The 24,473-nt window shown below is 50.7% G+C and overlaps 2 protein-coding genes across 6 annotated transcripts in view; one reads left to right on the forward strand and one right to left on the reverse strand.

Annotated features, from left to right (window-relative positions):
• Nucleotides 1–7,946: 7,946 nt before the first annotated feature.
• Nucleotides 7,947–11,133, reverse strand: CBLN1 (cerebellin 1 precursor). The gene is made up of 3 exons (XM_033129462.1): nt 10,494–11,133; nt 10,227–10,346; nt 7,947–8,977 (listed from the first exon to the last, which is right to left on the reverse strand). The coding sequence occupies exons 1-3, from the start codon at nt 10,755–10,757 to the stop codon at nt 8,780–8,782; spliced, it is 582 nt and encodes a 193-aa protein (XP_032985353.1). The 5' UTR covers nt 10,758–11,133; the 3' UTR covers nt 7,947–8,779.
• Nucleotides 11,134–11,317: 184 nt separating this feature from the next.
• C15H16orf78 (chromosome 15 C16orf78 homolog) overlaps nt 11,318–24,473 on the forward strand; it is a 78,157-nt gene continuing 65,001 nt past the window's right edge. Inside the window, exon 1 of one of the 5 annotated variants that reach the window (XM_033128230.1) lies at nt 11,318–11,485. In XM_033128230.1, coding sequence (XP_032984121.1) covers nt 11,446–11,485 — 40 coding nt within the window. In that variant the 5' untranslated portion in view covers nt 11,318–11,445. The remainder of the gene's footprint in view (nt 11,486–24,473) is intronic. The other 4 variants (XM_033128239.1, XM_033128238.1, XM_033128246.1 and 1 more) reach the window with 4 other exon arrangements.

A 24,473-nucleotide genomic window follows, 5' to 3' on the forward strand; every position in this document is an offset into this window, starting at 1 on the left:
TTCCCTTCCCAGTGGATATGGTTTCTGGTGGGTGACATGCTTCATGCCTTCCCCTAGCTCCTGAGGAGAGGGACCAAGGAGAGGGCGGCTGTGCTCTGCTGGGGCAGAGGCCCTGAGCCCTGGGGAACGCGATCCATCGGAGGGATGGTAGGCCATTCAGTCATTCGCATATGAAGCAAGCCCCTACCACGGCAGGTTCTGTTCCAAATGCTGGGGATAAAGTGACACCCAGGACAGAACAGGTCTCTGTCCCTGGGGAGGGAGAGAAACAGTAAAGAAGTAAACAGAGAAACGGACATTTGGGGGCTCAACTGGTAACAGAGGGAGTGGTTGTGCATCAGGGATAGCGTGCTGAGACCTGAAAGGAAAGGAAATTAGGGGGGGTGGAAGAGTATTCCCTGCCCCCAAAGGATCAAAGGTGCAAAGGTTCTGAGACAGGAGAGAGCTTGGCATATCCTAGGAACTGGTAGAGAGCCAGAATGGGCTCCTCTGCACTGGAGGAGAGCCACAGGAGATGAGCTTGTGGACGTCAGCAGGGGCCAGGTCACCGAGGCCTTGCCAGCCCCAGTAAGGAGTCACAGTGCCTTGTGAAGACACTGGATGGCTTTCAGCAGAGGATGCTTGGTTTGGCTTACGTTTGAGAAGCTCGCTCTGGCTGCTGAGGGGAGAATGAACTTAGAGGGGAGCCAGTCTCAGGACAGCTTTTTCTGTGGGCAGAGATAGAAGGCGGGATTCCAGTTTTAAGCTGGAAACTCCGATGCCAAGACCCCAACTGCCATCACAGAGTCTTGCATTTCATAGGCTTCTAGTTGGGACTTGACCTAGAGGTCATGTGGTTTTGCTCCTGGGGGAACAGGCCTTGCTTCTGTCCTCAGCCTGGACCCCAGCTTCTCATGACAGAGACAGGAACACGCGTAGATAATGCAGGAAAACGGCTGCAAACTTTGCAGTCTCAAAGAGCACTGCCATGTGTCATATGGGCGCGGGAGGTCATTTAGGCCCACACATGGGTGAACATGCCAAGTAAGTCCCGCTTGGGAGGCATGGAGAGTGCAGAGGAGAAGGAAGGAAGAGCGCCAGGCAGTCAGATGCCACGTGACAGATGAGCCTGAGCCTGCACCTTCAGAGTAAGTACATAATCCATCTACCTGGAGTGAACTCCTTCCAAACGCGTGCGTGCACGAGAGAGAGAGAGAGAGAGAGAGAGAGAGAGAGAGAGAGAGAGAGAGAGAGAGAGAGAGAGAGAGCATTTGGAACATTGCTGAGACCTAAATGGACCAACTTTGATCAAGACGAGTTAGTAAAATGGCAGAGTTCTCATCAGCTGCATTTTAATTCCATACTTGGAGCCACTCAGTCATTATAAAATCATCTGAACTGCTCAGCGGAAGTACACATTGGGGAGTTTATTTTTGAGTCTCTCTGAATACAAAGCAGAGTCTATCTGACACAGGATCTGGGCAGAGCACACAGCTTCCTTTCAAATGAGGAGGAAGAGAGGCCCAGGTGCTCCTCCTAGGTTGGTGAGTCCCTCTTCCCGCTTTGAAAGTTTCTCTGAAAGTCTGCAGTAATTCCTGATGATGGCAGAAAGGGCTGTTGGGGCCTCACCTGGGTCAGCAGGTTGCTGATGGCTGGCAGAGCCTTCCAGAGAATTCTGTTGGGCTGAACTCTCAGCTGGACACTGGGTCTGTGGAAGGAAGGGAATTTTGGAGAACACTGGCTTTTCTTTAGAGGGAACCAGCTGAGACCACTCCAACTCCATGGTCGGCTGCAGCAGCCAAAGCTGCAAGGGGATTTCAGAGGTCCTTCTGCTTTCAGCTAGAACAAAAACCCAGAGACCCCCTGGTTAGCCACAAGCCAGGGTCTGCTGGGGGAATACTAGCTCCTCACTGCCCGAGGCATGATGTGGCTACGGTGTATACCTTGCCTGTATGTTGGCACCATGGAAAAGCCTTCTGGGATTCACTAGCTGATCGGTGCCGTCAACGGGGCTCAGCCCCGCCCGTAACCGCAGACGTCATGGCTTGATCCCAGTTAAACACACCAACCAACCCTGGATCCTGTCATGAGGTGCTGGGGAACAGGGAGGGGTTTCTGCCCTTTAAGAAAAATAAAGGGTAGTCCCCGCCCTCTAAGAACTGACAGCATGTTGGAGGGGGAGGTGGGCAAGCAGGATGCAAGGACCACTACAAATTCTCACCATTGTTCTAAAATAAATATGGCCGTGCAGGAGGATGGGGGACATAGAGAGGAGCTCAGGGCTGCGGAGCCTGCACTCCAGAATCTCACAGTCCAGGGAGTCCCATTGCCAAAGTGCTGTAATTCCTCATTCAGTCATCCAAGAAATATTTTTCAGGCTGACTCTATTCCAGGGATTGTGCTAGGCACTGAGAACGGAGCTCCAGCAAGGCTCAGAACAGCGTAGGCACCTCTGCGGAGTTCGCAGCCTGCAGGACCCGGCAGATGCTCTCATGACGAACCAGCCATCCCTCGTCCATGTGCTCACTCACTCATTCATTCAGGGACCATTTATAGAGCTTCTACCAGCCCTGACACTGTGCCAGGCAGCGGGCACATGTGGGGAATGGCCGCCGAGGGCCCGTCCTCATGGAGCTTAGCACCCTGCAGAGTTGTGGTCAGGTTGTGACCTGAAAAGAAGAGTTCGTGTGGTCAGCAGAGGGTCAGGCCCTGATGGATGGGGGTCAGAGGACTTTGCAGATGAAGTAGAGTTCAAGAGAAGCCCCGAAGGTCAAAATGGAGCTTGCTCAGGTCAGTCCCTCTCTCCCCCTGCACCTCTTCCCTGATCTCTTCAGAGTTTAGCAGGATGAACAAAGCCCCAGGTTCTGGGCCGTGGCCACACAACTGGACATCCTTTCTTTATGATCATGAAGTTCTTTTTCCTGACTTCAGCTGTACTCTGTCTCCTCACTGCTGCCAGAAGTGCAGGCAGCTTCATCTATGCACAGGAAAACATTTCCCAGAGAGACCTAGCAACAAATCCCAACACCAACCCGTACATCTAAGTACATCCGCGAGTAATCTTGGCCTCTTCCTCACTGCTCCTGCCCCTTACTATCCCGGGGTCAAATCTCGAACTTTCTGGGGCCAGGCTGAGCTCAGAGTGAAATGGAAAGAGGTGAGAGCAAGTGCAGGAGCTTGGGAAGGGTTCCCTACGTGGACAGGGTCTGGGAGCATTTCCAGGTCAGCATTCCCGTCAGTGAAGGGGGAGGGGGCAACTGAGGTCTAGGAAGTTCCCCCACAGGGCAGTTTCACTGGCTGGGTCCCGTCCTGTCATCATGCCAGGCACAGTTGGGTTTCACCATGACACAATCGCATCACACCTGCTCTGTGCCAGGCACCATGGGAGACCCTGGGCCATGCAAGATGAGCAGGACGCAGTTCCCACCTTGGAGGGGGTCACCCTCCAAAGGGATGCAGACGTGCAAATGGGGATTGTGCCTTAACGGGGGGCGGGCCAGCATGCAGACATGCTGACAGAATATTCGCCTACAGTGGTCCACAGAAATAGACGAGCAACAGAGATGGAGCGGAGAGATACAGGGTGAAATCCCCTGTCCTCGTGACTGAGCCATGGGGTGAGGAGCTGAGTGTGCAGGAAGGACCACAGGACCCTTTCCCTAACTCCACCGTTCACTTGCTCTGTGCCCCTCCCCCTCTGCTTTCAGTTTTCCCATCTGTCCCATGTCCCCTTGTGTCCTGCTTCTGTGATAGTGCGATGCCCCAGGTGTCCATTGTCCTTTATTGTTGCTACCATTTATTCAGCACCTACTGTATGTCAGGTAATGCTGAGCGTTTTCTATACCTCTTCTCATAGTCTTCACATCCACTCTGTTCTGAAGGCATCGTTGTCCCCATTTGAGATATGAGCAAACTGAGGCTCTGGGAAAGTGTGTGTGTCTTCGATGAGGAACCCTGTGCCAAGATCCCCGGAGACCTAGGTAATTGCCCTTGGGGAATCTCTGCTCCCCGGTTAATTGGCCCAAAGGCAGGGGAACCTCGCTTTCCCTCCCGGCTTGACTTCCCATTTGGAGGGCACGGCTGCCCTCACCTAGAATACGTGAAGGTTTTCGCTCTTTTGTTTGAAAGCCAGGAGGGGTGACAAGGCCGGGCCAGCACGTGCTGGCAGGTGAGCTGCTGAATGGGGAGACCGGGAGGCTTAGACTCACTGACTCTGATCTCCGAAAAGTCAGGCGACCTGGAGGAAACACTACCCGTTAGTAGCCCACCCGTGCATTTGGGAATTGAAAAAAAGGTCAGGCAGGGGGAGAGAGTGGCCTCAAGCGGCACATCAGGCCAGAGGCGGAGTGCAGGGCACGGTCCGCTCCTTCTGGTCCTTCAACCCTCCTTTGGGGCCGCGGGGCCCCAGGCCGGGCCCAGCACTCGCGGAAACGTCCTGCCACTTGGCTCCGCCCCGCACTCTCCCCCATCACTACCCCACTAAGGCAACAACTGAGGAGTGGGGTGAGGCTCCCTCTCCGTCTGGATAATTATAATCTCGTTAGGAGCCGATCCTCCCGGGCTATCAGCATTAGCGCTCCAGCGCAGCTCGGAGGGCGCGCTCCCAGCTCAAACCACCGAGGAAGCCGCGGGCGCGGGAGCCCACGAATTAGGGGGCGGGCGCGGGGCCGACGCTGCTGGGCAGACAGCACAGAGGACAGGGACCCGGCTCCTCGCCAGGCATCCAAGCTCTGGCCGGGTGTTACCCAGAAGCTCAAGGCGCAGCCTGGAAAACCGGGGCCTGGAAGTCAGGTCTGGGCTCACTGGGTCCTTCGAACGTCGCTGACACCCCCCGCCCCACTCCCACCCCCATAAGACCCCCAACACAGCCTCTGCCCTCAGAGAACTGGGGAGAGGAGGCAGTGTGGTGAGAGACCAACCAGGAAGGGGTGAGGAGGCAGTGTGGTGAGAGACCAACCAGGAAGGGGTGAGGAGGCAGTGTGGTGAGAGACCAACCAGGAAGGGGTAACCACTCTGTCTGGAGTGAGGAAGGCTTCCCGGAGGAGGAGGGGACGTTTTCTACTGAGGCAGATGAGGAAGTAACCAAAGTGACCCAGGCAGGGGAGGAGCCTTTGAGACTGCGGGGGAGGCTGACTGGGGGGTGGGGCGTTCTGGGTTCTGGAAACCCTACAGGCTTTATTCTAGTCCGGTCTGAGATGGAAGCCGGACGCAGGGCCCCAGAGGGCCCCAGGCTAGAAGGGCCTAGAGGGTTCTAAGCATTAAAGGAAGCCATTGTGAGGTGTAGGTTGTAGAGTGCGCCCCTCCCCCCAGCCTCTGGTCCTGGTGGTGTGTGTGGGGGGGTGGGGCGGTGCTATGGAGCCATTGGCCTTTTTCTCTCTCCCTCTCAATCTCCAACACACAAGTTGGAGTGTCTGGTTCCCTCCCAGCTGGAGCACAATTTTCAGATGACGGCTAACTCACCTGCCCCTGGCAGAGGAAAAAAATCACTCCCACCTTTGCTTCACCTGAGGGAGGTGGCCTAACTGCCAAGGGTCAGGCCCCAGAGGGGCCACTAAACTCCAGCTCCCTGGGGAGGGCTGTCCACAGCCCGACCAAAGCTAATGAAAGGCTCAGTCAGGCCTGAGGGTGAGGGAAGTTTGGGGGTGGAGAACCCCACATTTCCCCAGAGGCTTCTGGGACAGGAATGCCTACTTAGCATTCCTGAGCACTTGCTGCAAGTGTGGGCCGCCACTGCCCCATGGGACCCACTGCAGAGCCGGACACAGGCCCCACCCCACGTGTCTCCCTTCCTGACCAGAGCCAAACAAGGCCTGCTGTGTGTGTGTGGGAGCTGGGGAGGCATCGGCCTCCGGAAAGCAGTACCTGTGCTGAATAGATAGGACTTCTTCCCAGAGGAGGCAGCCTTTTAGTCGAACCGCTTAGATCCCCAGAAGGATTAGGATTTTGCAAAGGAAAGGACAGAAAGGTACTTCAACTTGAAGCAAAGAGAGTAGGTGCAGAGGTATGAAGACAGTAGAGGGAGACGGGTTTCCAAATGGTGAGGAAAAGGATGAGCACGTGGAAGAAGTGGCCGTAACCAGATTGAGACGGGTCTCCAATGCCAAGGTCAGATGTTTGGGAAAGCAGGGGCCCTCCCCCAGGAAGGGGCCAGCTGGGGCCAGAGCAGAATCAGAGGATAGCTTTCCTCTCTCCCTCCCGCTTGGAGCCCATGTGCTCCCCTCTGCTCACCTTCCAGGCCTCAGAGCAGGGGTTCAAAGCTTGAGGGTCTGGATGCTCAGGGTTCCCCTTGGCCTCCGGTCTAGACTCTGGCCTGGCGTTCAGGGGTCTGGGCAGCGCAGGCTGCAGCCAGGACTCACTAACCCAGGCAGAAGAATTGGGGGCCCTGGTCAGGGAACAGAGGACCGCTGGGACCTCAGAGCAGGAAGGAAGGACTCTTGGAGATGTTTAGCTCTCCGTCTTTGTTTAGCTCTCCATCTTTGTACACATGGGCAAGCTGAGGACAGAGAGGGCACTTGCCAAAGCCACACAGCAGCACAGCCTGGTCGTCCCACAGCCTGGACAGCCACGCCGGTGGTCCCCTCTCAGGAAGAGGGGTGACCACGCCACCCACCTGTCGCCCAGTGAGCTCCAAGTGCATCAGCCGCGCAGCTTCCTCGGGTGGTGGCGGCTCTCCCTCCTCGGAGAGTACCGAGTACCGGGGGCACTGAGTCTCCAGGGCTGGCGGGCTGGCTCGGCGCGGTCACAGCGGTTGGGTCGAGCTAGGTACTTCCCTGCTGAGGCTCCAGCTCTCCCTACCTCTTCCTCCCAACCGAAGAATGCGGAAAAATATTTTTAAAAGTGTCTCTTTTTAAAAAGTTTTTTTAAAAGTCGTTTGGGGATCCTCATTCCACCTCACCACCACCACCACACACCCCTCCCACGCCTCCCACCCCCGCTGCCCTGGGGACTGACTAGTGGGGAGACTGCGAGGCAGGAAGCGAAAAAGCACTTGGGTCCCCTGCCCATTCCGGAAATCCCTACCGCTCCTGTGGAGGCCGAGCGCGCCGACCGGAGATGCGGCCGCCGCACGGCGCGCGGAGGAAGAATAGGGCCCGAGTTTCAACGAAGGCCGCTTGCTCCGTGAATCTCTCAATCAGAGGAGCCGCAGGAATAAATCGCCATAGGTTGCTTATTATGCTATTATAATTCCTCCCTTCTCCCGCCCCCAGGAACTAATTAAATGCATCCCTGAATCTCGGGACAGGAAAAAGGCTCTCACAGGACCTGAGCCAGAGCGGGGCCTATCCAGGCGGAGGCTCCTGCCGGAGGCCCTGGGCCGCCCACCCGCTTTGCAGCGCCCGACCTCTCCTCTGCCGAAGCGACTGGGTCAGAAGTCCAGACTTAAAACGAAGTCGTTTATTTCAATTTTGTTTTCACATTGTGTTCCGATACAATCAAAACTCCTGGACGAACCTCTCGATTAAAAGTCCTGCGATGAGCGCAATCACAGGTGCTGCGCGCCCGGGCGGTATGGCGAGCAGAGCTGGGATTCAGAGCGGTGGTTACAAAAACGCTGCTTCGGGAACTGAAGAGCGAACGGCGGGAGAAACCCTGGGGCAGAGGCGTGGGAAGCGCTCCGCTCGGGCAGGCTGGCTCCAGCTCCTCTGACTGGGATCATTCCTGATGCACGTGGACTTCGAAAAACCCAAACTGCGCTTTCAGGCCGGCAGCCCCGCATGGCCTAGCAAGATTTCGGCCAAAACCCCTGCGTTTGCGCCAGAGCAGGGGACACAGGCGAGTGCGGGGCTGGCCTCAGGCCTGGCGCAGGAAGGGGCGCCCGGCAGCTCTGCGCCCCAGCCTCGTGGCGGGCCTCGCTGGGGTCGCATTCTAACCAGTCTCCCACACTCTGAAACTCGCCCTTCCCCACCCCCGCCCCCAAACCTTGCAGCTGGGGAAGATGCGGAGTTTAGAAAGCTGTTTCAGAAAAATAAAATTCCCACTTCAACTTTATTGGATTAAAGCAAAATTAAATCTTGGCTATTCACACGTATGTTACAGAGGACGAGGAATCGCCCGGAAGAACCTCCTGGTGGTTAGTGGAGCCACAGAACACGAGGGCATCGACAAGCATCAGAACATCAAGCAGCCTTAGATTTCACGATCACTCCGAATAGGACATAGAAATACGGAAATACAGCCAGTTTCCACTGGGAAGAGTTCTTCGTGTACAAATGATATATATTTATATATATATGTTTAAACCAGTCACCACTAAGGTGAGTCCTTTCTCTGCTAACAAGCAGCCGAGGAAACAAAGTATCTTCAGCTAATTAACTCTTGAGCGGTGTTTTAAGAAGAGCAACACTTGCCAAATTAAAACTACCTCCCCCATCCACAAAAAAAAAAATCTTACCCCCTCAACTAAAAAGGGGGAGGGGCATATTAGATTTCAGCAGGGGACCGCGGAGGAAGATATTTCACATTATACAGTGAAATACAAAGTTTCTTTTCTATAAATCGTAGGGAACATGAACGTGGGGGAAGAAACAATGGCAAGACAGTCTTCATTACTGCAACTGAAATGGGGGAGGCGAGTTTATTTTTGGAAATGGGAGTGCGCAGAGCTAAGTGGAATTTACTTCTCTTAATGAGTAAACGGACAAATTGTCCGACCGCCTGCGCACACCTTTCACGGGATACAGCTGGGGAACATGTGGGAAGTTTCAAGTCGTGCCGCTTTCTCCTTCTCTACATTTCAGCCTCTTTCTAATTCCCCCTCCTGCCTTCGCCCTCTCCCTGCCTCCATTTGGCGCTGAGCCAGTCAGAGGGGAAACACGAGGAATCCAGAGAAGGTCGAGTACTTCCAGCCCCCCATCAAGTTCCCCCGCTCCAGCTTGAGGTATGCACGGTCGCCTTTCTCCATCTGGATTAGGACTCCATTGCTAGCGGCCTCCCGGGTCACGTCCTGGTCACCAGCGAAGGCTGAAATCACCGGCCACCCGTTTAACATGAGGCTCACCTGAGAGACAGAAAGGCCCGCTTCAGAGTCGCAACCTAGGCAGGAATGGAGACGTGAACCTTGGCTAAAGGCCGTAAAGGCCTGGAAGCACGGGGGTGGGGGTGGGTGGGGGTGGGTCGGAGCGGGAAGAAAAGGGGCTCTGCAGATTACTGCTGAGGGTCCAATGGGGGTGAAAGACGGCCCATCTGGATAAGAGGAAGGGTCTACCCCCCAAACGGGAGTCACTTTCATTCCTTGAGTGCCCAGCGAATCCCGATTGCGCTTTTATCCAGTTTAATAAATCAGTAGATGGCTCAAGCACCCCGAGACCTTAGGCCTCTCCCCCACCTCCCCCAAGGCTCAAATTGAAACTAAAGCAACTCCACTCTTGGAGCTTCTGGGAAAACAAAAACCCTGGCTCCTCTTGGTCCTAGCTGGCTGGACACAGTGGAGAAGCCGGACAAGGCTTTCCGCTGATGAGAAATCTCACGCAGAGCTGCACTCTGTGCTTCATCCCCAAACCTCGGCTCAATTCCCGTCCAGCTCCAGCCGCTCCAGCCACCGCCTGGTTTGGCCCTTGCGGTGGCGTGGCAGCCAAAGGCCTGGCACCCTCTCCCCAGTCGCGAGTTCCGCCTTCTGTCTCAGCGCAAAGGAAGCCTAGACACCTTTGGGAACCTGGGGAGCCGCCGCGTGCGGGTTGGGACGAGGCTGGAGCAGGAGGGAGTGGCACTACGCCCCCTCCCTTCTTCACCTTTCACCAGCCTGGGCTCGGCGCTGCGAGTTCAAAAACCCAGAGTCGGTCTGCAAAGGGACGCCGGGGGCCACCTGAGCGCCGTGCTGAAGGCAAGCTGTGTACACAGGCGTCTCCCGGGCTTGGGAGCAGGGACTCGGGGTCGGGGATACTGGCCGTGGTGCTGAAGCCGGGGATCAGGGAAATATCCCGAAGGGAGAACTGTCTGTGATGCTAACAGCAACCTCTACGGGAAGTCCCTGGAGTCCCATAGGAAAGCGGGACAACCTCTCCGGAGGGGCCCTGAAGGCGGAGAAGGGAAACTGCGTTTGGGGAGGGGGCTAGGTTCCAAGAGCTGGCGACAGGGGAAGCAAGGGACAGCCCGAGCCACAGAACCGTGAGGCCCTGCCACTCGTCCTTCCAAGCAGCCCCGGGCACATGCAGCTGCCCCCTTCTATCTCCCATCCCCATACGGCTGCTCACTCCCGCGGCTAGTAGCCGCCTACCGGGCCGGGGCCTGGCCCCGAAGCGGCAGCTGACCTGGATGGTCTGTCTGTTGTAGACTTTTACCACGTGGAAGTTAAAACTGTAGATCCCTTTGCGCGGGGCGATGAAAGTGCTGCGTTCTGAATCAAAGTTGTTCCCGATGTTCACTAGTACCTACAACAAGACGGGAACGAAGGGGAGGAGGCAAGAGTCAGTCCCGCACTCTGGCCCCGCGCCTCCGCAGAGACCTTGAGAGGACCCGGCATCTGCCTCGCCCCTCTCCCCCACCCCCTACCAATCCAACCTGCACGGAGCGCTCACCTGGTCGAAGTAGATGATCATGGTGCGATTACTCATCTCGGACGGCTCGTGGTTAGTGCTTCTGATGGCGGAGAAAGCCACCTTGGCGCTGCCGGAGCGCACAGAGATGCCCAGAGCTGTGCCCGTGGGATCGGACGTGGGGTTGGAGTCGCACACCACCAGGCACTTGCCCTCCAGCACGATGGGCTCCGTCTCATTCTGCCCGCGGGCCGGGCCCGCCAGCCACACCGCCCCGAGCAGCAGCAGCTCCACGACGCCCAGCATCGCGGCGCCGGCGCCCACCCCGCCCCCCACCCCGGGGGCTGCCTGCGCCAGCCGCCCCCCCGCCCCAGCCCCGCTCCGAAGCCCCCTCCTCAGCTCCGTGCGCAGCTCCGCCAACGCCGCTCCGGACCCTACTGCTGTTCCTCGCACTCCCGGGCAAGCGTGCCCCCCGCGCGATGCTCCCGGAGCCCCGCCCGGGCCTCAGGGGTGCCGCGGCTGCCCAGCCGCACTTGGATGCATAGCCGCTGCCGCTCGGTCCCCGCTGCTTCCGCCGCCTCCTGCCCGCACCGGCCGCTGGCGCCGCCGCTGCCGCTCTGAATTATTGATGCAGCCGGAGCGGACGGAGAGCGCGCGCTGGGCACAAAGGCGCGGACCGCGGCCTGGCCCCGCCCCCGCCGCCTCCCTGCCCGCCTCCCTCCACGGCCCCGACCCCGCCCCGGCCGAGGCTCCGCCCCCCAGCCAATCGTGGCGCGCCGCGCTCCCCGCCCGGCCAATGGCGGCGCTGTCCGCGCGCGGCCACCTGACCCCGGGCGCCGTTGTTATTAGGTGCGGCCAGGCGGGCGGCGCGCGGCAGCGGGGTTGGGCTCTGGCCGGGAGTCGACTGAGGCAGCGAGAGCCGGGAGCGCGCGCGCGCGCCCGCGCCCGAACCGACCGCCGCGGCCGCTCGCTCTCTCTTCTGCCGCCTTCTGCCATGGTCGTGTTCTGCCCCCTCCGCCCTCCTCGGCCCTCAGGTAGGAGGCGCGCGCCCGGGGGTGGGAGGAGAATCGCACTGGGGGGCGAGGCGCCGCCTGCGGGCGCGCGGGGTGGGAGGCGAGCGCCCCCCAGCGGGCGCTTGCGCGAGGGGCAGCGGGCGCGCGGGTGAGCGTCGGCTGGCGGGCTGGGCCGGCGGCCGGCTGCAGGGCGCGTGCGTGCGTGCGCGGCGGGGCGGGGCGGGGCGGGGCGGGGCGGGGCGTGCCCGTGGCCGCGGGGGGAGGTGCACGTGCCGCGGCCCGGAGCCGGCTGGGCGACTCCTGCAGGCGGCTGTCTCCGCGCCCGCCCACCCCGGCCGGTGGCCGCGAGGGTGGAGCTGGGTCGGGCGCCCTCGTCCGCCTTTGGAAGCGCCCGCTCGGCGGCCCGCGGAGTCAGGTCGCGCGTGCGTTCATTTATCCGGTGGTTCATGTATTCAGGCTAGATCCCTGGGCACGTCCGAAGTGCCAGGCACCGGGCCAGGCGCGAGGGTGACGTGGTGAGCAGAACCAGCTGGGGCTGCCGTCGTGCCTCTTCCAGTCTGTGTGCCAGGCAGTAACAGGTGCACTGGAGACGCTAGCTGGCGCGTTTACCAGATACCGGTTTTCTCTTTTGCACTAAAGATTTATGCTTTGCATCCTTACTTTTTATTTACTGTGCACCTTTATAGCGTGTTTTTTCCACCTGTACCTGCACATTATTGCCGTGCGTGTAGACACCAAATCTTGTGATAGTGGGCGATTTTCCAAGGGTAATTTTGACCCCAAAATGAATGTTCTTTTCTGGCATCGACTTAGAGCTTTACACACACACGTATAGAAAGTAAAAACACAGCTTTGCTAAGTGGGAGGAGAGAGGAGCTGCGGGCATGCGGAGAGGAAGGGCGCGCGTCCAGCTTGGGGTGCGGGCAGGCGGAGTCCTTGAAGCATGAGCGCAGGCGGTTAACCAGGCGGAGGCAGGCGTGAGTGGACCTCTCAGTCAAGCCCAAAGCAAAAGTGCCAGCCCCCAAGCAGAGGGGGGTCCGGGTGCTGCCCAGCGCCAGGCACCTGGAGATCTGGTCACGGCCGGCCGAGCGACCTTGAGCACGCGTGCTCAGCCTGGGCAGACGTGCGGCGGGAGGCTGCCAGGCGCGAGCCGGCGATCTGGAGAGAAGTGGGGTGCAGAATGACTGCAGCTCCTTTCTGCCTCCTGGCGTGCCTCTGGCGAGGACTGCCGCCCTCTAGGGTACCTCCCCACTTCACCCCACCCACACCCACCCCCCCAGCCAGGAAACCTGCCTCGGAATCGCCAACAGCCAGCCTTTGCTTTTCTCAACCCCCTTTGTTTCTTTGAGACTTTGATAGCAGTTTAAAGAATTATCAGGGGGACCCCCATCTCGGACCCTGCCTTTCTTCAGAGGCCTGCTGTGGTCACTGGGTTAAGCCAGGAGAAAGGAGCTGGGGTGACTGGTAGGAATTTTACCCTAAATTAAAATGACACAAAAATATTTTTCAACTCATCTTTCTGAGACATCCCAGAAAGCATTGCCAGCTGTGATTACACCTAATGTGAGAGCATGAACTAATTTAACAGGTGAAAGCCGAATAATGATGCTGCACCCAGTGTAGCAGCCAAGACTGGCAGCTCTAACGTGGAGGGTACCTGGAGAAACACCTGTGTGGGACCAACAGCATGCTCTCGGTGCCCTGGCTCTACAGTCGCTCCCTTCGCAGATATTCCCTGAGGGCTGCCCTGTCTGGGGAGAAGCCTGTTTACTTGGAGCTCCCCAGCAGGCCTGAGATTACCCAGAAGGAGATGATCTCCAGCTCCTTCCTCTTCTCTTCCTGGGGAGGCTGTGGAGGGCAGTGCCCAAGCCTGGACTGCCATCTGCATGCCAGTGATTCTTCATCTTGTATTTCCAGTCTCAGCCTCTCTGCAGCCCAGACCTGTGATTCTCAGGGCCTCCTGGACCTCTTTGCTTATAGATCAAAGAGGCATGTTTAACTGGCCTATACTTCCTCTCCTTCCTTGCCTCCCAAACTCTGCCCCTTCCTTCTTTGTCTTTCTCAGTGGCAACAGCTGCAGCCACCTAGGGGGCTCCCACATCTAACTTGACTCTATCTCTGTGTGCTATTGTTTGAGCCAATCTTAGAGCGCCGCTGCCTGTTTGAGCTTCACCATCTCTGACCTGGGCTCTTCCAAGAGCCTCCTCATTTATCATGCAGGGTTCATTGCAAGGCTTACCTCCCGGCTCTGCTGTATGCTGTGTATTCTTTCATTTCGGGGGTGTCTAGTGAGTGCCCCGAGCTATGTAACCTCCGCTTTTCTCCCACGTAACCGAGACTTCCCTGGCCACTGTAGTTCAGATTGATCAGCTCCCAGCATTCTTTATCCTTCTTCCACATAGTATGTGTTCAAAAACCAATGTGTTAATTTAATGTTAATATATATGTGCTTTTCTGAATTGTGAGGATTAAATGAGACAGTGTCTATGAGGGCGGAAATCCATTAGAAACCTTAAAGGCAACCGCGTTTATTCTTAGTGTTGTCGTGTTGTTAGACTCAGGGTTCTTTTAGCTGTAGGTGAAAAACCAATTCAAACCGCCTTATAAAGGACTTTATTTGGCTGATGCAAAAAGCCTATGGGTAGGTCTTGCCAGTTAAAGTATGGCTGGACCCATCAGTCAAGGTTATCAGGATGTTTTCTGGTTTTGGCTCCATTTTCAGACAGGTTTTTCCTTCTAAGGATAGCCCCTTAGAAGCTACTACCATCTTACTCCTACTAGCAAGAAAAGAGCACTTTTTCTTCAGTATTTACAGCAAAAATCTCAGGGTGGTTCTTACAGGGGCACTTGCCCCTCTCTGAACATGGAGAATGGACTGAGTAAGCTGAATAAGCTTGGATTCAGGCGTCTTCCTCTGGAAAGGAGTCAGTTGTTAGTCCAGTGTCCAAACTAGGGGAGTTCTCTAAAGGAAAATCAGAGAAGGGAGGCTGGACAGGCTGAAGCAACACCTGTCTGCTTTAATCCCACCTAAAGGGGCAACTGCCATATATTTCACCCAAAAAGAATGTGGGGGTGGGGGGAACTGAGGCAGTAGCCAAAACAATAGATGTGTCTTTGTCCTGGTCCTTTTCCGTCTTTAAGACCTCAGCTCAACATGAAATCAGGCACTACTGACATGTCTGTTATTATACTTAAGGTAGAGCTTTGAAGTCTAAATGCATTTCAAATGGTAGCGCCACATCAGTGTAAATAGTTAAGTAATTGTAGTATTCTATTCTAAAGATTTCTTTACTTTGTAAAACAAAAAATGAAAAGAAAAAAATTTTGGCATTTTGTTGGAATTGATTTTTTTCTGTTCATTTTTTAGGTTTCTAGAAAGGTGAAAACTTTATTTTTTGTGGTGAGGTACCTAAAATTCCTCAGTATTCATCGATTAATGAAAACAAATGAAAATTTGAGAACGTCTGAAAGATAAAAGGATTGAATTAGGTCATCTCTGAAATTTAAAAGACTTGTTTAACTTGCTAAGGCTTTTCAGGTGATGAAATATTGGTAAAGTATTATAAAACCATCTGTCTGAAGCTTTGAAAGTACTGTGTTATCGAGATGTAGGGAACTGCAAGATTGCAAATAATGAATTTATAGTTGTTGTTAAATCCTTTACCTGCTGCTTCAAATGCAGACTTATGTTTTGATAAAGTCAAAGGTTTTTTATTCCCCCCCCCCCCACTGCATCCTGAATTTCCAACTACAGTGCATTTTGAAAAGTGAAGATAGCTGTTACATTCATGGCAACCCTACCCACCCCATACCCCACACCCTGGAACAACCAATATCCTCTATTGTTGGAATGAGAGAACATTTTCAGGAAAAGGGGAATATTTTGTCTCAGGACATGAAACCAACCCATCCTTTTATTAAATCAATTGGGTTCTGTAATGTTTGTACACATCAAACAGTATTTCATCTCTTTTAGTCTTGGTTCAAAGTCCCAGACAATTCCATTGCCTACGATTTAGTTCATTTGCCCATAAAGCAGAAGAGAAAGGCTATTTTTTTCTGAAGAGTGTTAAATTTAGGATTTCAAGGGTCCAGTTCATTTCAAATTAATGTTTGCATCTAGACTATAACATATGGGAATGATTCTAAATTGTGCAAAGTATGCAATAATATTTTAACTTTCACTAAAATCTTGGTCTTCCTGGGTGTGGTGTTTTTTCCCCTACTCTGATTCATTTAAGTGCAACATTTTTGCTGTTCAGGTTTAAAAAGTACATTATAAAATTAACTTTGTAATTAGACACTTTTATTAAATACAGGAAAATGCAGGGTTATACTTTTGAATGAAGGCCTAGTTTGTGGTAAACATTTTAATTCTTAAAAAAAAATTGACCTCAAAAAAAAGAAAGAATATATTCAGAATATCTTGAGCTCTTATGTTAATACCAAAGTATGCATTTCCTTAGCCTCTGTTCAGAAGCAGAGACTATATGTCTTCTAAATGGAGAGATGCTGGCAGTGTTTTGAAAATGATGCTTTGAATCGGCTGTGGTATGCGCTGGTAGAAACGTTTGTATGAAGCTGTTATTCAAGTAGATGACATTCAGGTCAAAGAAAAAAACCATAACATCATGTGATCCTACAGAGCTGCTCTTGAGAAAAAAACCACACAGGTAACATCAAGCACGAGTTGGAATTTTTCCAAGAAGTAATTATCTGTGTGCGTTTGGGTGGTTGATTATGGGCCAAAGCAAGGTTTGGCCAATTCAGCAAACATCTCTGGAGGGCATGCAGTGGGCAAGACGCTGTTTTAGGGCCTGTGGTCACTGCAGGATGAATCACAGGTACTCAGGACTTGCTCAGCAGGAGTCTGAGATGCATACCCACCTGGAGAGCCTTCATTAAAGCTCTTCCAGTTCTTCCCAGAAGGCCTCTCAGTAGTGGCACTACTTAACTTCTTATGTGGCAGCTTTAATTATTCTCTGTATTTGTTTGCATTTGCCTTATAATCAGAAGATATGCAAAAATCACACGCACCTATCAACTTAATAGATTGGAGAAGATTGAAACAGATATTTCAGGTCTGTACTTCAAGGGCATTTGACATTTATCAAAGATATGGTGAGTGTTGTCATCCTCTGTGGGTGGCTGGATTACCATTCGGTGAAAGTTATCACCAACTTTAAGAGGGATTGTAGGGAAACCCCCTGGATCTGGCATTCAGTGACAATTGTTGAAAGGCTTCCCACAGCTCAGAGCACTCTCACGATGGGGTCGCAGAGAAACGTCTGCTAACCGGAGGGGGGTTGTGGAACCGCAGGCTGCCGTGTTACCTGGAAGTGAATGAAAGGAAGAATTTAAGTAGAACTTGAAGGGGAAAACCCACAGAAGAGAAAAGCCGTTTGGTATTTAAAAAGTTTTTCTAAGCAGGGAAAAACCCCCAAGTGATATTTTCTGGTAGACGTGTTAGAAATTAGGTCAGAGGCACAGACTTGGTCTTGCCACCCTGCATTAGGCCTCAGGGACAAACGGTTGGGGGCTGAGCTCCCTGCTGCTCACACTGCCACCCAGGGGCCATTCTCTGCTGTCCTCACCCATCTTCTTGCCCCTGGATTCCTTCCCACCAGTTTCTGCTTTGGGCCAATGGAAGGCACCAGGAGGGGATAAGAGAGAGGCAGGAGACAGATGTTGGGTACTTCTTCTTGCTCTCTCCCTGCTTTAGTGCAGCTGGTGGAATGCAGTGATCCTGAGAAATCTCGAGGGGCTCCCTTTTCAGGACTGGAGCTCCTGCCCAGGGCCCCTCCTTCTCTCCATCTCACTCCAGTAACACACTGTCCTCTCTCTGTATCTTCCTCCTGAGGATGGGAGGTTGTCTCCGGGTTCTCAGCCGCTGGGGATCCCCGTGACCCTGTCAGCGCCTCTGTGGGTTGTCCCTTCGTTTTAGTGTCTCCATTTGAACTTCTGAATTTATTTCTATTTCCTCCTGGGCTTTCAGTGATACACCGTATCAGTACAAAATCTTGTTTCACTTTTTCCTCAGTGGAACCATTGTTTGTTTAGTCATTGATTGTATCATAGAAAAAAAAATCACTATAAATTAAACCCTAATTTATTACAAATTCAGATCAGCCTCATGACATTGCCAAAGTAATATATTTCAAACAAAACTGTTCATTGTTGGTTTTAAAAATTGATTACTGATACATGTAATTATGCTGTTTTCAGAATATTAAAGTGAAAATATTTTTAAAAATAATTTTTGAAAGTAGCAAGTGGTAAATCTCCAAGTAAATTATATCCTGTATGCTTGCAGTACAAGGACATGTAAATATCTTGAGAAAAATGCAATATTGTTTTTTGAACTCATAAAGCTACTTTGAGTTTCTAAAATATGAAAACTGTACCAAAATGTGTTTTTATTAGTGGAAAAGCATGGCAATTACTGCTCTTCAATTTTTAAGCTTGCAGAGTTTTATCTATGCATGTTCTTAACACATAAGGATTTTATTGTTATTCAATAAAACAGATAATGTTTCAGATTTTAAGCTCACAGATTGACAGCAAGCCACAATAAAGGATCTCAGTACATAGGTGTTTATGATGGAATCCTTTTGGTCAGTCACTCAATTTACCTCTTTCCCACACACTGCCTAGTATTGTTTGAAGGCCTTACCAAAACAGGATCAAAGGCTAGTTAGGAAACATAAAGCAACTAGAAAGTAACCTTTGACAAGTAGGCTGTCCACAAGCAGCCACGAAAGGGATCAATTCAATGAAAATAGCTTTTCCGTCCCAGTGTTTGTTGGTCTGGAAGAACAGGCTGGTTGAATTCCTATTTCCTCCGGTTGTTGTGGTAACATACTGCATATTGTAACCATTTGAAGTAATTATAGATACATTTATGGAAATGTATCTGTGGTTTTGCCAGTATACTATAAAATTCCATGAATACTTCCCGTCTTCACTTACTGTGTAATTGGTCCCAATATTGATACAGATCAGAATGTTGGATCTTTAACCTGGAGTGTCTTGAACCTTAAATGTTGGAATGTCTTAAACCTTAATTGTTGAACCCTAGTTCTTATCAACTGCCTACACTTTTCGAGGAAGGCTCGGGGAGGGGAAGTCCTTCTGAGACCGCCGTGCAGCGCAGCGGTTCTCATCAGCCTGAACTTGGCCCGTGCCATCCAGACTGTGCTGAGCGTGGCTGCTCTTCTCCTCCCAGGGTCCCCAGGTGGTGGCATCAGAATTAGAACCCCAGGTGCGACTGCCCCATGCTAGCTCCAGGCCCACCTTGAGGGTGACCAGGTACTCACCTGGCTCCTTGCCAGTGGTTTTCCTCCTCTCACGGCACAAAAGTTCAGGCAGTCGTGTCTTTGATTTTGGCAGATCTATTCCCTTAAAAGTCTTCATGCTCAAATTTCAAACAAAGACTATTTATGTATCTGTATAACAAGGTCTGCACAACTGGTAGTTTCACAAACATGCCATGCACTCCTTTTTCTATATTGATTTACACATTCGACTAATGTGTATTGACTCCCTACTATGTGACAGGTATTTGTTGTGGGGACTGGGGATACATCAGTGAAAAAAAATGATCAAACTTCCTGCCCTCAGTGGAAGATAATGAGAGGAAGAGATTTGATTTTGTGGCTACCGTGTTCTTCTCATTATGAATTTTACCACTGTAATATTAAAGCTAAACCATCCCCAACTGATGGGTCCACACAGTTATGAAAGCCAGACTTTTTCCTGCTGAAACAGCCTTAAAAGGATACCTCACAACTCAGGAGTTGCCTATATATTTTTTTAATGACACAAAACATTATTTTTTCATTTCTATCTTGGGATTTCATCAGAAAATCATCATTATAAATTTTACATTGTCATTTCTATTTTTAAATTTAAGTGACTTCCAGGGCTGTGAATCTGGCTACCTGTAAATGAAAGGTGCAGGTGATTATTCTGTTCTTTTGACACATTTTGTCTGTTGAGAGTGGTTTGCTGGGTTTTAGTCTATGAGACATTTTAAAAATAAGTTTTAATGTGTCCCTTCAATATTCCTCGTTTCAAAGGTATCTCATTTTAAAACATGCTGAGGGAAGCATTTGATATCGGTGCTTAAGATCAAAACTAGCGTACGTAGAGATTGGTCTGCGCGCTCACTTCCTGCCCCTCCCTCGTGTGTGGATGCCCCTCCTTCCGCCCTCACTAGGGGCGCAGGAGTGTGTGTGCATCCCTTTGGAGGGGACTCCGGCTTCGCACTCCCACCACTGCATGGACGCTTTGGATATGTCTTCCCTCCCCAATGAGCATTCTCCTCCCTTGCCCCTTGGGGGACAGAAAAGGGGGGCTCTGACACTGCTGTGTCAGCATAACTGAGAACTTCCCATGTCTTTTGCATCTTTATCAGTGAGTTTTTGTATTATGCTGGGACAGTAGTTCTTTAAATAGGATCTTCTCCCATGGAAATCGCCCACAATGTTGAGAGCACACCTTGCAGAGGTGAGTGTACAATGCAGGGAGCGTCCTCAGCATTGACTGCAAGCTGAAGTTAGGGCTCTCTAGAACATTCCAACAGTCTTCTAGCAGTTCCCAGTTTCGGGATCCTGAAAGCAGTGTGCCGCCATTACCCGTGGGGGGACTGAGTGACCAGCTGAGCTCTGAAGAAGAAGCTGTTTACAAGGGCTCTCCTGTCTCCTAGAGAGACTCACTTGCCGATTTTGAACCACTTTTCATTAGAGCATATGTCTCACTGTGCAATGAAAGGGTGTTTATATCCTGGTCACTTGGCAAAAACCGTGTCATTGCTTCTTCAGAGGGGCCCGCTGTAAGCTTGCAGCATGGAGCTGGTGAACGGATGGGCTTCGGGAAGCCGAAGAAATGACCACTGCACACTCAGACCGTGAATGTTTCCTTTTGTTCCTCAGGTTCTTGTTACCAGATGGGACTACATTTTTTGTAGCTAGAAGATAAATAGAGGCCTAAGTCAGTTTAGTTATTCCCACGTTTTCTAAATGAGAACGCTTGTTTCTGTTCAATGAGATGAGAAAAATTGGGGGCTCTTCCTAATGTTTCCATTGTCCACTGAATTATTTCAACTGAGACATATTTCCCCATGTATCTGAGACAATTTCCAAATGATTGCCTTTTAAAAGTCACTTTATTAAATTGCAAGAAAGCACAATGCAAAGTTATTGGCTGTATGTTCAGAAATTTTAAAATTCCTGTAAATTGTATTTATAGAAGGATAACTGGTACAGTATATGTCCACATATTGATTATTGACTTTGGTTAGGATTATGCTTTTTAACCTTCTTTATGGTTTTGGGGTTCTCCCTCCCAAACTTCAATAAATGTATTTTAATACACTTGTCTTGAATGCCTAAACGAGACTTTCCTTTCAACAGTATTAAAATCCATATAACATCCATTGTTACCACCAAGGCCTTTCCCCTCTTCCTTCACCTTGCAAGCCACACGTGAGAGTGCTCACAGAAGTGCCTCTCAGACAGGCTGTGATGTGCATTCATCAATAAATCATCCGTAATTAAAAGCAGAAAGCTTTTCTTCTCTATATAATACAGTCATTTCAAAAGTAGTTCTCTTTTGTGAATGACATCTTAGAAACTGGGATAACCTTTATTATGTGTGTTGCCCTAATCAAAGCATTATTTCTTGGGGTGGGCTCAAGGTTACATGTTTAAGAAAAGCATCAGGTTAATCCCATTAGGGGAATCATCTTGTTCCTAAACCTTTAAGGATTGAAAAGACCAGGAGGAGCCTATACAGGTGTGTATACTTGGATAGAATGTAGTGGTGTCTTTGACAGTTGGCAACACAAAATAGCCTGATTTGCAGAGTCCTATCTACTTAAAAACCAATATGCCTTCACAGACAGACACCTACTGACCTCAACATGAGGCTCTCAGGTGGTTATTGCATCGAAGTTTTGGTTGTAAAAATACAGTTTGGTAGAGGTGAGTTGGTTAGGTTGGGATTATTTTCTGTCTCTCCACCCCCGCCCCACTGTAAAAACTTGTCCACCTTCTCCTGTAACGTTGCCCCTCCCAAAACGCCCTCCTGCTGAATCCAGAGTTGGGGATGTAGTGTTTCCAGTTAGGAGTTAGGTCTAACTAACTTTAAATATGAAATCTGTTTTTCCTAGTAAGCAATGAGGTTTAGTTTTTAAATTTTCAAATGTGATAAACCTCTCTCCCTTTTTTCTTCTTTTCCTCTTTTGTCCCTAAGTGGGGTTCCGTATGTATTACTGCTAGAAACGGGTGATTGGCACTCACGGTACGTGTTTCCATACCTTTTAATCCTTTCTTACAGCTGTTCACATGGCAACAATTATATTCCCATTTGTAAAAAATTGTTACAAAGACGCACAAAGAGAAAAGCAAAAGAATAAGTTATCAGCAATTATATAAGTGATACTTTTGTGATCTGCCGTTTTGGGAAATGAAGGGTAATGTGTTACTGATACTTTACTACTTTTTAACATCTAGGCTTTAACCTTTTACGAGTGAAGGTAAAATTCACATGCCTCAACCCTGGTCACAACATAATGATAGGGTATTTGTTTTTCTAATTTCACACCATCCACAGTTTCTTACTATAGGAAAAATGTTTATTCTGTACCAGGATGGTGCCTAGATGAGTATAATTTACCAACGTGTCCTGCTGAAAACTGGTATTGCTAACATACTGAGTGGTGACCGGACACTGCAGCGTGAGCCAGTGGATTTGCGGGTACAGACTGGACTCCCTGCTCTTCCCAGGCGGGGGTCTAACAGGGACGATGACCCAATGAGTTTATTTGTAAATCCTCATATTTCCTGGTCTCCTTGAAGATTTAAGGCTCAACTATTTTTTAAATCTCATTCGTTTGAGATATGCTGTGAGTGTGCCTTTCTCATCACTTAACAAGAGGGCCTTTATTCTCTTGCCCCTCTCCCACCCGACTCTTGGACTGCCAGTGGTCTTTTTACTGCCGCAAGCTTCATGGCTTGACCTGTCTGTCACACCCCTCAGAGAGCTCATCTTACAAATACCAAGTTCATTCTCTAGACAGTTCTGAACAAGAGAGAATATGGCCTTCCCTCCCATGGTGTGTTCAGGTTAGTGATTTGGAAAGTGTCACGTGGTTATTGCATTACAAACATGGAAGTCCCTCAAAAATCATGTTTTGGGGTAGAAACACCAGATGTCCAGACTTTTAAACTAATGAACTTATTACGTTTTAAAACTTAATACATTTGAGATGTGTAAGATTTTGCTTAAGGTATCTTTTTGTTTTGCTCTTGGTTCCCTACCCCCCAAAGTGCATCTGCCTTATTTTCATATTGTGTTCAAACCTTGGCATGAATGTGCCTGAAGGGAGAGCATAGGTAAGCACACTTGGACAAAAGTTAGTGTGGTCACATTTGTGTATTTCGTTTATAGTTTTCATACATTTTTAGTTTATAATTCTTAATATCGATGTGACTATTAAATTACATTTAGGTTTGTTAACAAACTCTGTAAATTAGAAATGTGCTCAGTCATTTATTTACAGAATGAAGAAGGGGGAGAAGAGAATGGCACCAGTTCCTTAGACCCGAATGTTCAAACCGGAAGGATTTGATCATGAAAAATACCTAAAATCAGGTCCTATCCCGTCCACTCAGGGTTTCTTCACCAAATAAGCTTCCGTTTATTCTTTGAATTCTGTGCCTCCAGGCCCAGTGTTCTAGTAAGCCATCGTTTCAATATAAGTACTTTGAAAAAATGTTCTCTACTCATTTGTTCTGTAGTCAACAAACCGAATTTAGCCTCTTTACAAAATACAAAGGAGACCTTACCAACCAGAAAAATCTAGAACCTGGCAATTCAAATACCATCCAAAGCAAATATTTAATCTAATAACTGGAACTAAATGTTAGGCCTCGTGGCAGCCCAGCATGCACTAAAGAAGTTTTAATAACAGGGTAAGCCCACTGTATCCAGAGCAAAGAGAAGCATTCCACGTTGACATAGCTAAATCATTAACCTTTCATGCTCTGGCTTCAGCCCTCTCAAAGGGCTCAGGACTGTTACAGCAAGCAGAGCGTTTCTTTCCAATGCCCTAAACATCCATATAATACTCTGTATTTTACCGATTGCTTTTAATAGCTCACAGAGTAAGTACCAAGTACCGTGCTAAATTCTCTACATGCATGGTTTCAGTTAGTCACTGGAATCAACTTAGGATTACTGTTTAAATCTCATTTTACAGATGAGAAAACGAAGGGAAAATAGATTGCCCAGAGCCTTGCCGGCATGTGTGGAGCTAGAATTCCAGCCCACGGAGTCAGACTTCCGGGCTGTGGTCCCAACCGTCACGCCCCACGTCTCCGCATGCACAACCACATGAGCCTCGTAACCAACTCGATGAGATATGCAGGGTGGATAGTACAACCCGTTTCACAGATGGCTAAACTAAGGTCCAGAAATGTCAGATGAACTACCCGCAATGCAGTGGCACTGGACTGTGAGCTCCAACCGTGTGGTCCACTTTCCTACGCCACCACCACTGCTCAGATTTCTTCTGATACTAGCGAGGGCTGCTCTGCACATTTGTGCTTCTGGTTTGGAATTTAACACTCTGTCTCTGTCTTGATCCGTGACCCCTCTAAACTGCACCCACTGTAGCAGGGATGGCAAAAACTACCTCTAAGCATGGCATCTCTTCATTCCCATCCCACCCCAGAGCTGCAACAGGTAGAGCTGGCGAGATGTGAAAGAGGTGTTCCGTCTTGGCCGCACGTCCGCCCCCTTCTCCGCCTTTTATTTGACAGGGCCATTCCTTCCCCTTTCAGTTCATTTGTGCCTTCATGTTCTTAAGCATCTCCCCACCATAGAAATAGAAGAGGAGCTGTGAGTCCTTTACATTTGAACATGAATGTGCTCTCGTGACTTCTTCTTGGCTGGTTGTGCCTAACTCTTTCTCTGAGTGCAGAATGGAAGTCTCTGGACTTTCCTG

Source organism: Rhinolophus ferrumequinum, chromosome 15 (genome assembly GCF_004115265.2).
Source record: "Rhinolophus ferrumequinum isolate MPI-CBG mRhiFer1 chromosome 15, mRhiFer1_v1.p, whole genome shotgun sequence".
NCBI lineage: Eukaryota > Metazoa > Chordata > Mammalia > Chiroptera > Rhinolophidae > Rhinolophus > Rhinolophus ferrumequinum.